This window comes from Eschrichtius robustus, chromosome 7 (assembly GCF_028021215.1).
Source record: "Eschrichtius robustus isolate mEscRob2 chromosome 7, mEscRob2.pri, whole genome shotgun sequence".
Lineage (NCBI taxonomy): Eukaryota > Metazoa > Chordata > Mammalia > Artiodactyla > Eschrichtiidae > Eschrichtius > Eschrichtius robustus.
In genome coordinates this window covers 133,398,209-133,410,361 of record NC_090830.1, presented here as the reverse complement: position 1 = coordinate 133,410,361, position 12,153 = coordinate 133,398,209, and the positions used below count along the sequence as shown (strand labels likewise).

Here is a 12,153-nt window from a genome sequence, read left to right as displayed (position 1 = left end):
GGCTGAGGGCAGTGTATTGCTGTGTTACAGTGGTTGCTTTGAATTAGCTTTTCATGTTTCAGAAGAGGAAAACTTATTGTCAAGGATACATTTGCAATCTTTCATCTCCCATCCTTTAGCAAACGCTCTGGGATCAGGACCACATTTGCTTTGGGATCATTTTTGAACCCCTATGAAGACAGTAACTCATAAATCTAGGAGTTGCTGAGCTCTTGCTCTGCCTGCCCTTGCCATTGGCAACTTGGCTAGAATCCTCTGTTACATTCAGGAAGTCAGTTAGTTGCTCACTCCCCAAATCTGGCTACCCAAACACTGACCAGATGAAGCCCTTCCTTCCAGCTAACTATTCCCTTTTGAGATGGACTTTTCTCAATCCAGCATTATATTTCAATAAAATAATCCTGCTTCCAAATCTTTCTACAAATAAATGATAGAAAATTCAAAACATATGTCTGCAACTCGTAACTGGCAAAGTAATATAGAATACCTTTTGGGGCTTTTGTTCATCCGCTTGTTTTCCTAGTTATTATTGTTGATGATATTCTTGCTGGCTCGGAGTTGACATTTTTTTTTTTCTCACTGATTTTTCTTCCACAAATCTTGCATCTCAAGACTTTATCTGATGATGTCAAATCCATAAATGTTATCTGCAGCTCACACCGTACCTTGTATTTAGCCCTCTGTCCACTTCAGTCTTAATATCCACAAAGATTTTCTGTCAATGTGACATGACCTTTATTCCTTCCAAAACACAGCTGGATGTGTTTCTTCAGGCACAAAATTTATTTTTGCCAACGTCATTTATCCAAACCACTAGCATGATCGCTGAAAAGGATTGGAAATTAATCTTACAGATAACTGTGTGTCTAGAACCACAAACAGTCTGCATCGAGGAAGTCCTGAAATATCTTAGTTCTATCTATTTTATCACTCACCAGAAAATAGTGTCGCCTGATTGATGCAGTGTGAGCTGGCCAGACGATTTTTACGGGCATATTCAGTGTTTATCTGCCAGGCTAGTTTAAATGAGTTTGCTTTATGACGACATACCTGGAGCAGTACAATTACTAATCATCCACAACTCTGGTGGCTACAGATGGGAAGAAAAGGGATTTTTGCCAAGAGTCATAGTGTTTAGGAGGCAGGGAAGTCTCCTTTTTGTCCCATTGTGCGAGAAAGAAATGATAGAATGTGTTTGCTTGGACTTCATTTTCTGATGGATGTAAAGGTCAATGTGGAAAAGCAAGACAGAGGGAGAATTATGGGGAGGACAAGCAGGCTTCAGTTGCTTGTGAAGATGCCTTTGTCTGTGGACATTAGTGACGGGGGTTGGGGAAATTAGTGATGGGGGAGGAGCCGAGGTGACTGAATTGGGGACGTGCATTTGCATAACGGCGTCATTTTAAGGAAAAGATTAGATCAAGTAAATTGTGGGCTTAGTACAAGATGTCATCATCTCTCTTTCAAAAGACATAATGACATCGGGAACTTCCAGACTACAATTATAAATATAATTGTTATATAACTCTGAAGATAAACCTGGTAATTAAATTCCATCACTTCTTATAGAATTATAAAATACGGTACGATGTCAAAATTCCCTCTGAAAGGCTAAATTTCATCTTTTGATAATGGCAGAACATCTAAGAGCTCCATTATTAAGAATTCAAAGGCTGTAAATTGATATAGTGGTGATAAGAAAACTTGTCACTTTTTTTCATGAGACAGACATGAAGTCTCTCGTCTTCATGAAGACAGACACCTTTAAGTGCAGCAAATTTGAAGCCAGGTCTGTACCTTTATAACGTCTTACAAGTGGATAGAAGTCATTTACACCTTTTAGATTATTGACCCTTCTGTCTCTAAGATAAACGCCAGCTGGCTGCTCACACACAAAAGCCACGCGAAACTCTTGGCTGGACCCTCCTCCACGGTCCTTCCTGGCACCAGCAGGTCCTGACAGCCAGGGCGCTCAGGGTTTGCGTCTTCTAGTCTGTTTCCTATAATGATGTTTTCTTTTATTGCAAGAGCTCTCCCTGCTCCCAAGGTCAGCACGGAACCCCCTTTCTGGTTTCCTTGCTTATAGGATTTCTGACTTCGTCTAAACTTTGAGGGAATGAGAGTTTTCCTTTCTAGGAAGTAAAATGTCTGTCTTTTTGTGACTTTATATCTTCTTTCCTCTTAAGACAACACGGTAATACTTCATTTGATGTAAATGAATAAGTGAAGACCCAGAGTCACAGAAAAGGCAGACCAGGAGAACAGTGTTCATTTACCCAAGATGCTTTGTTCTGTGGAAACCGCAACTGACTTCCTCTGGGGAGGGCGGCGGAGACAGGATGTGCTTTCCCTAAATTGCTTTCCCTGTGGTTTTCACTCATTCGTTCTTGGAACACACCTGCTCTGTGCAGGCCTGAGGCACCATCTCAGTCCACACGGGTTTTTACAGTGAGGCAGGAGCCTCGAGACATCACAAAAGGCAAAAGCAAGTGTGATAGATGCAAAGAGGGGACAGCCCAGCAGGGTGAATGAGAGCAGCAGGGTACCCAGGCTCAAGGGAAGGTGGTGATGGATTGAGACCCTGAAGGACTCAGCCAGCGATGGCTGGCAACACAGCAGCCCAGGCCCCTCATCCAACCAGCGTGAGCAGTTGGGTTCCAAGGAAGGTGCTGAGGCACCCGGCTTTGGTCACGTATCCATCACTGGCCCAGTCTTATGACTGGTGGCGTGGCACACTCGATGGGCCAGACTTGAATTTCATGCCCATCCCTTTGGCATTGGTTGGGAACGTTAGCCTCACCTGAACCATATAAAATGGGTTTCCCATGAGAAAAAGGGTTTTGTTCCTAGAAAAAGGGATATGGGAGAGGTATTAGACAAAACTAACAATTGAATAATCACAAGCCTTCTACTCTGCACCTCCTTTTCACAAATCTCTATGGTTGCTCCAAACCACCAGAGGAAACACACACACGCACACACACACACACACACACACACACACACACGCTCTCCTATAAAGAGAGGTTACCTCCTAGGAGGGGGCGTGGCCAGTGGGCCGCTGGTGGTACTAGGTGGGGCTGAGCAGTGCCCAACCTCTAGCTGGGAGCTTGCTGGCCCCAGGAGGTGGCCCGAAACCCTGCGTGACAGTGTCCTACAGCTTGAAATTGGAGGTGAGGCAGCAATAGGGCATGTTGTAATCTGGATCAAGTTTCAACTGCTTATATACTTTTTCATTTATTTTAAGTTTCATTTATTAAACCCCTTGGTCTTTAAGCATCATGTTTCTCATGCAAGATTTCTCATCCCAACATGGTGACTTCAGGGTAAGAAAATGTACGTCAACTGGATGAGAATGAGCATTGTAAATAGGGTTCTGCCCCATCCTCCTCTCACTTCTGTCACTCACCTCCCCCATGCTATTGAAACAACAGCAGTTTCAGAGTATTGATGAAAGTTGATCGGAGTTGATGGAAGTTTTCAATCCCTAAGTACTTGAGGGTGGAGATGCAAAAGAGCTTATGCATCAAGGTTGACCATGAATTACCCATCATAGTGTACTTTCCCTCAATCCTCCAGATAAAAGAATGAAGGAATTACGTGGCAAGGGATCAGGTATGCATTCTGGTCTTTGATTTCACAGAGAGAGATCTATCCAGCCTATCCCTAAGCATATGCAGCTGATGAAATCATGACCCGCTACTCATCCAGCTGTGAGTTTCCTTTGCCACTTTGTAGCCAGCAGTGTCATTGCTGTGCCCCACCGATGACATGTCCTGCCGATACATCAACAGTAGAGTGTGATGTGGCATCTCCTGCTCCCTTGAGTTTGGGATAAGAGCTGAAATGAACAAAACTCTTGGAAATAGACAGTTACTGCTTTCTTGCAAGAGACAGAAAGTTAACCTTTAGAACTCTGCATTGTTCAAGCCACTGGGCAAATTAATACCAGAGTGGAGTAAATTTTACTGGTCAGACCCCACTCAGCTTTGTTTCTTTATGGACTGACTGCTACTGCATGCTGTGCCCAGCACAGTGACTAATAGTGCGGATGCCCAACAAATGGCATGTTAGTGAGCCAAACGTTCCCATTCATCCAAAGCGTGTCTGTTGGTTTAAGGGCAAGGAAGGGAATTACAGGGAAGACGCTCTTTGTTCCCAGAGTTCAGTGGAATAAAGAGGAGTCAAACTCAGGTGTCTTTCCTTGAGGTCTCCCACTGCCCCTTTCAAAATGGTGCTCGGCATCTGCGCGGTGTGGTGAGGTTCTGGAGGACCAGTCCAGCCTGGCTGGGGGGGCGCCCAGAATGAGCACAGGACTCAGGGAAGCAGGACCTCACTCACTGAAACAAGTAAGGAGGAGATGGATGCAGGGAAGCTGAGATCCTTGAGCTATGACTATACTTTTTGTTTAATATACAAAGTATGTACAGAACCTCCCAGGGTTTCCGACGAGGAGATTCTCTTTCTTCCCTCTCGTTTCCCAAGGTGGGTCCAGGAGTTCCTCACCCAGTCACTCAGCAGCCTTCATTGGCTTCCTGTGATGTGCTAGTAACTGGGGACGCCCCTCTGTGAAGGAAACAGGTGTGAAGCCCTTACCGACACCATCCTGAACTATTACAGTGTTAAAACACGGCAAGTGTTGCAAACAAGGTCAGCTCCAAGGAGCTCTCCTCCCCTCACATCCTTAATGTTCAGGGGCCAAGCTGTCCCCTTCCCCATGATCAATGGCCATCCTCAGTGTAACTCAGGTTTACTGAGAGCCTGGGGGACTCACTGAACCTCACAGCACCTCAGGTCAGGTGCTGTCCTTGTCCCCATCATAGAAATGAGGGAAGAGAGTCTCAAAAAGTTCCCATAACTTGACCAGGATCTCCTAGTGTGTAGGGTTGACACCAGATCAGCCCATTATTCTGAGTCCCAAGCCCCGGCTCTTCCAGTACTGCAGCACGGCCACCGGGTGTAGAAATCAAACAGGAGGCCGCCTTTCAAAAGGAATTGAGACTTGATAAACATTTGTTTTTGTTTTTCTTAGATCCCATACATGCGCAAATATAAAACAGTTTTCCCAAAAGATTCGGCATCGGAAAGAATGGTTTACTACTGACCTCTTTTTTTTAAATGTATTTTATTGAAGTATGGTTGATTTACAATGTTGTGTTAATTTCTACTGTACAGCAAAATGAATCCGTTATACATATATAGATATTCTTTTCGTGTTCTTTTCCATTATGGTTTATTACAGGATATTGAATATAGTTCCCTGTGCTCTACAGTAGGACCTTGTTGTTTATTCATTCTCTATATAATAGTTTGTAGGTGCTAACTCCAAACTCTCAATCCATCCCTCCCCCACGCCCCCTCCCTACTGGCAACCACAAGTCTGTTCTCTGTGTCTGTGAGTCTGTTCCTGTTTCGTAGATAGATTCGTTGGTGTCATATTTTAGATTCCACATATAAGTGATATCATATGGTATTTGTCTTTCTCTGTCTGACTTGCTTCACTTAGTACAATAATCTCTAGGTCCATCCATGTTGCTGCAAATGGCATTATTTCATTCTTTTTTATGGCCGAGTAGCACTGACCTCTTAATCTCTCAGTCGTGTCTTTTGAATCTCACAGTCCAGCTGAGAAAGCACGTTGGACCTCGTGAACCTGTGTCAATGCTGGTTTAGAGGCTCGTTGAGGTCAACTGACAAAATTGGGTTTGAGAAAAGACAAGAACATTTATCACGTGTTTAATTATTATTCCTAGGGTGTGACTTCCTGCCTCCACTTTTTTTTTCAGGTAAAAGAGCTTTTAAAAGCTCACTTTGGCAAGCGACAGGATGGGTGATTAGGTTGTGGAGATCATGAATATACACCCACTGAGCAAATAGAAAAAAGTAAAATCAAAAGACTCACTGTTCGGTGAGTGGGTACTTATGCCTAAAAATAAGATTCCCCGTGACAGCATCACAACAGAATAAAAGGGTCAGCGTCAAAATAAGCTGTGAATGAAGGGAATGTGCTGTGGAAAACAAAGACTTTTTTTAACCATTTTATGGAGTTACGATTGACATACAAAAAGCTGTACGTATTTAGTGTGTACACCTTGATGAGCTTGGAGGTAAGTGTACACCTGTGAAACCATCCCCACAGTCCATGCTGTAATCATATCCGCCACCTCCTAAATATTGCTCCCACCCTCTTTATTTACTACGATTTCTGTGTGTGTGATGAGAACACTAAACATAAGATTCACCCTCTTAGCAAATTTCTAAATATACAGTGTTAGTAACTATAAGCACCATGCTGTACAGTAGATCGCTAGAATTTATTCATTTTGCACAACTGAAACTTCGTACCCTTTGACTAATACCTCCCCATTCCCCCCAGTCCCTGGCAATGACCATTCTGCTCTCTGCTTCTATGGGTTCAACTTTTTTAGATTCCACGATCATGCAGTGTTTGTCTTTCTGTATCTGACTTATTTCACTCAGCATCATGTCCTCCAGGTTCATCCATGCTGTCACAAATGGCAGGATTTCCTTCTTTTTAAAGGCTGAATAATATTCACTTGTACATATATACTACCATTTTCTTTATTCATTCATCTGTCAGTGGACACTTAGGTCTCCTCTGTGTCTTGGCTCTTGTGAATAATGTTGCAATGAACATGAGAGTTCAGGTATCTCTTTGAGATCCTGATTTCAGTTCCTTTGGATATTTACCCAGAAGTTGAACTGGTAATCATATGATAGTTCTATTGTTAATTTTTTGAGGAACTTCCATACTGTTTTTTGCAGTGGCTGTATATATTCTCACCAACAATGTATGAGGGTTTCCTTTTCTCCACATCCTCACTAACACTTGTTATCTTTTTTTTTTTTTTTTTTTTGATAACAGCCACCATAATTGGCATGAGGTGATAGCTCACTGTTGTTTTGATTTGTATTTCCCTAATGTGTAGTGATGTCGTCCATTTGAATGTCCTCTTTGGAGAAATGTCTTAACAGTTCTTTTGCCCATTTGTTAATCTGGTTAGGACAGAGACTTGTGTCCAGTTCAGGGAAATGCCCTATGGGAGGAGTTTGGGAGACTCTCTTAAATGGTTTTTAAAAAAACAGAGAATGGGAAAATAAGAGGTCCAGGACGGGGGCAACTTAGTGCAGAGGTCAATGGCTGAACCTGTTGCTGGTCTTGACTGCTGCAGGGGTTTGGTTTGATTTGTCTGCTTCTTTGTTTGTTTAATGAGATGCTGAACGTGTCTGATGAGGAATCAGGTTGCAGAAAGATGGACTTTTTAGTAGTAAGAACACCATCTGGTCCCTGGGAGGAGGCGAGCATTGCCCATCATGACATTGTCACCTTGGAAGGTGCGCGGAGCCTCCCCAGAGCAGGATGCAGAGAAGGGCAGGGGGCAGAGCTGGGCTTGGGGAAGTTGGCATCCTGGCTGATGTGAGAGGAAGTGCCCAGACAGGACACCGGTGTGGGCAGGAAGGCAGTCCCAGGGCACCACACAGGGCACAGCTTATCTGAAGAGTGGGGACCATTTTCCTGAATTTCTCACATAGTCTTCAACAGATACCACTATGATAGGATTCGAGAGCCCTCCGAACTTTGGCAACGCAAACCCCAGGTACATGTTCTCTCTTTCCTTGACCGGAAGATGTGCTAAAAATGGCCATTTCCTGAGCTCTCTGGCTCCATGCCCCTCTGTTCCAGGCACTGTCCTGCTGTGTAAAAAGACCATCAGATTTTATGCCTCCATGGCCTCTGAGAGCAGTCTCTGCCTTGCAAACACAGGCATTCGTTGAAGCCAGTGCTTGCTCCTGTAGGGAGCTTTGTGGGGCTGGAAACGTGGTGTAAGACCTCTGCGTTGCTCGTTCTCTCTCTCTCTCTCTCATTGCTTCCTCACATGAGTCATCATTATTCCTTGGAGCCTGCTTTAACTTGCATTTTCTCACCAGAATTGTGTGGGAGTTGTTCAAGAGAGCAAGCCTCCCCTTCCCCCGCAGCCGGCCAGCCACCCACTTTGGGGTTGGGTCAGGTGTGGCCCCAGAGCCAGGCCTCATCTCTGGAGAGGCCGCACGTGCCATGGGCCCGGTAAGCAGCCCTCCAGAAGAGGGAGGGATGAAATGCATGCTTTGCTGTGAGCTGAGGCGGGCTTGTATCAGGCATCAGCCAAGATGCCAGGTGTGATTTCTCGGGATGCTGAACACATCTTCCCTTAACCTGAAAGCCTCGTGCTGTTCCAAGAAAAATGTTCAAAACACTTGCAGGAGGTGAAAGTGCTGCTTTGCTTCTGTTTCAGGTGCTAAACCTGCCCCCGGGATCTGCTTCGAGAGAGTCAACTCTGCAGGCGACCCTTATGGCAACTGCGGCAAAGACTCCAAGAGCTCCTTCGCCAAGTGCGAGATGAGGTGGGGTCTGCCTCCTGACCGCGCCGTGGCTTTGAACTTCCCAGATCACTTAGGGCTGCTTCCAGACTTTCCCTCTTTGAGCGCTGTCTGTTCTTGCCTTTCCAGAGATGCTAAATGTGGAAAAATCCAGTGTCAAGGAGGTGCCAGCCGACCAGTCATCGGTACAAATGCCGTTTCCATAGAAACGAATATCCCCCTGCAGGAAGGAGGTCGGATTCTGTGCCGTGGGACCCACGTGTACTTGGGCGATGACATGCCGGACCCAGGGCTTGTGCTTGCCGGCACAAAGTGTGCAGATGGAAAAGTAAGACCCATATGCTCGCTTGCATCACAAATGTAAGTCTGGAAGGGGGCCCACTGAGAAACGTCCTGTTGGAGAACTGAGTTGCAGGGTTGGTTTGTTTTCCTAAATCCGCTTCTCAGAATGTTGCCTCTGAAATTCCGTTCTTTGCACCTAGAAGAAAAAGTCAATAAATCCTAGATTCTGGTCTGACCATTGAGATGCAGATTTGGGAAAATCAAGCTTGTTTTCTCAGCTCTTTAGTGTTAATAAGTCATGTCTACACTCTGGATGTTATGAGAGTTTCCAGCCAGGAAATTACTCTGGAAGGAAACACAGCAGCATATTATATTGTTTTTGGAAACGTGGTTTGGGTTTTTGGCACGGTGGGGACTTGTTCTCACCTGGACAGAATGGGAAGTCAGATGTAGTTTCAGAGACCCCCCATACAGGGACAGGAGAGGCGACGAGATAGGATAAGCTTAAAGCCAAAGGGTGTTCTTTTGGAGATCAGGGGGAAAGGTAGACTGAGATACTGGGGGTTGGGGGGCGGGCAGTTAGAAATAAAGTCCAAAACGACAAAAAAAATTTTTGAGATTTTTCTATTCTGCCACATTGTTTTTTCCCACCAAACTTTCTCATCGGACTGAATGACAGCAAGTTAATAAAACACTTTAGGAAAGAAGATGCTTTCATTAGGCTCCTCCTTTTCAAAATGATTATGAAATCATTCCTAACATGGAGGTCACAGAGCAGAAAGGAAAGGTGCTGAGTCATCTCCTGTAGCAGAGTCCCCAGGACAGGAGTTCCCTCCACGGCACCCCCTCCCCCTTCCCCCACAAATGCTTTTATCCTTAAGGAAACAGGATGATAAGTGAAACATGTTATACATTCTGGGTGTCTCCTGAACCACACCCATTCGCTTATGTTCAAGCCTTGACATTAGACTGACACCATTTAAACTGTGGTCTGAACAGCTAAGGCCAGGTGCATCTGAACACTGAAATTCCAAGGACTCAATTTATCAGTGAGCTTTTCCCTTCATGTGCAGGATTCAATGTGCTTTGATCTCCTTCCTGCAGAACACTAGTTCTTTGAAAGCCTTCCTTAGCCTAGCCCATGGGTTGGGGGAGGGCAGCACCCGTATGCTGTGATTCTGCCTGGGCTCCTGCTGTGTTCATTGCAACCCCAGACAATTTCCTTTCTCAGCCGGAATGTGACAGTCCCCTTGGCCAAGATTCCCACCAGCTCTGAGAGCTGCTTGGACCAGCACTTTTTTCAAAGGGCGTTAATCTTGCCTTAGATAAACTGCTGGGGTCAGATGGTGAATGTCTCATAGGAAGGTCCTATTTGATTTAAAATGCTTCTGTAATCTAAAAATGAGACTTTTCTCCCTTTGACTCCACTAATTTGTAACATCTTATGGGAGATAAAGAACCTGATCCCTTGAGTCTGGACTATATTATGCACCTTTGAAATAAGACTAAACTTTTTCAACCAGCCCAGTACCATTTAGCAAATTGCTGCCTCTGCAGAGGCTTGAGAAATACAAGGGAAGCGTCTGTTTTACTCGCTGAGCATTTCTGTTGATGGTTTATGTCATCGACGATAGTACTTGTCAGTCGGTATTTTGGAAAATTTCCCGTATTTTAATATCTCCCTTACCAGATTCTCGGATTCTTGGAGTCTTTGAGTCTGCATAGGCCCAGGTGAAGGGCTAGTCTCTTTTGTTCTCTCCTACATCTTTTAATGGAGGGGGGAAATGCTGCAATATGCAGATTTCATTGCAAGCTCTAAACAAAAATCATGAGAAAATCAGTCACCATAATTTCAGGATTGACCAAAACCATATAAAATGCCATGAAGATAGACGACTTCCAAAGTGTCCACATTGATGTGAGTCTTGAAACGGGCTGAGTTTGGAGGCAGGCATCAGGTTCCATATCCGGGTCCAAGGCAAAGTGCATTATTCATATTAAATGAAAGATCGTCTTCCCCAAGCTTTCCTTTGCTTTCTCTTCTTTTTTTTTTTTTTTTTTAATTTTTATTGGAGTATAGTTGATTTACAATGTTCTGTTAGTTTCAGGTATACAGCAAAGTGAATCAGTTACACATATATCCACTCCTTTTTAGATTCTTTTCCCATATAGGTCATTACAGAGTATTGAGTAGAGTTCCCTGTGCTATACAGTAGGTCCTTATTGTTACCTATTTTATATATAGTAGTGTGTATATGTCAATCCCAATCTCCCAATTTATCTCTCTCCCCTTTACCCCCTGGTAACCATAAGTTTGTTTTCTACATCTGTGACTCTATTTGTTTTGTAGGTAAGTTCATTTGTACCCTTTTTTTAGATTCCACATATAAACAATATCATATGATATTTATCTTTCTCTGTCTGACTGACTTCATTCAGGTACGACAGTCTCTAGGTTCATCATGTTGCTGCAAATGGCATTATTTCGTTCTTTTTTATGGCTGAGTAACATTCCACTGTATATATGTACCACATCTTCTTTATCCATTCCTCTGTTCTTAAATACACAGATAGATGCATGTGCGTGTGGTTGTAGACAGACTGAGATATTTGCTGTGTTTCCCTCCTCTCCAGATTTGCCTCAGTCGTCGGTGTCAGAACGTAAGTGTCTTTGGTGTTCACGAATGTGCGGTGCAATGCCACGGCAGAGGGGTAAGTAGGTGAACTGCCTTTGTATAGCCGGCCCACAGCAAGTTCAGCACTAAATCATTCCTTTGTAAAGGATTTTTGGCATCCATAACTTTGTAAAACTATAGCAGTCAGTGTCTCCTCAATATTTTCTTCTGAAGACATTCATTTTCTTTGACCTTTACATAGCGTAAGAAATGGGATTTTTATTTAACAAAGAAAATCAGATTGAGTGATAATTATCTCTTAAATTAACATTCTGGATTTTTTTTTAAAAAGGACTTTGTCATCTTCAAAGTAATTTTAACATGAACCTTCCTTCATGAAGAGTTTTTCATTAGCGTTTCAAACAGAGCTGTCCCTCCTACAGCCAAGATTCAGAATATGTGTCTGAACTGAAATATTTCCAAAAGGAATTAAAACAAAGAAGACAGAACATACTGACCACATGTTCTTGAAATCACATACAATGGGTGTCAACTAAAGAAGGCTGTTATTTTAGTTCAGAGAATTTTTAGGCGGGGGGAAGAGGATTCTAATTGTTTAAAACCTAATTTATTTTTTCTGATGGGCTTAATTGTTTCCAGTGGAATCATATTAATCTTGCCTAGCTATGCCAGGGGTTCATTTGTTTTTCTGAAAGCTTTTCTACAGATATTGTGCTCCAAATTCTACTTTTAAAATAGACACTCACCAATGATTGTAACATAGAATTATGGAGGTTTGCATAAAATTACTCTTGTGCTGTAACCATAAAGGATTGCAGTGTCACCTCAGATGGGTTTGTTGATGGTGAGTGTAGCT

At 43.5% G+C, this 12,153-nt stretch overlaps 1 protein-coding gene across 1 annotated transcript in view; it reads left to right on the top strand.

Annotated features, from left to right (window-relative positions):
• The window catches only part of ADAM12 (ADAM metallopeptidase domain 12), a 388,450-nt gene that overhangs the window by 338,451 nt on the left and 37,846 nt on the right, over positions 1-12,153 (top strand). Inside the window, exons 15-17 of the mRNA XM_068548756.1 lie at positions 8,295-8,403; positions 8,509-8,707; positions 11,296-11,373. Coding sequence (XP_068404857.1) covers positions 8,295-8,403; positions 8,509-8,707; positions 11,296-11,373 — 386 coding nt within the window. The remainder of the gene's footprint in view (positions 1-8,294; positions 8,404-8,508; positions 8,708-11,295; positions 11,374-12,153) is intronic.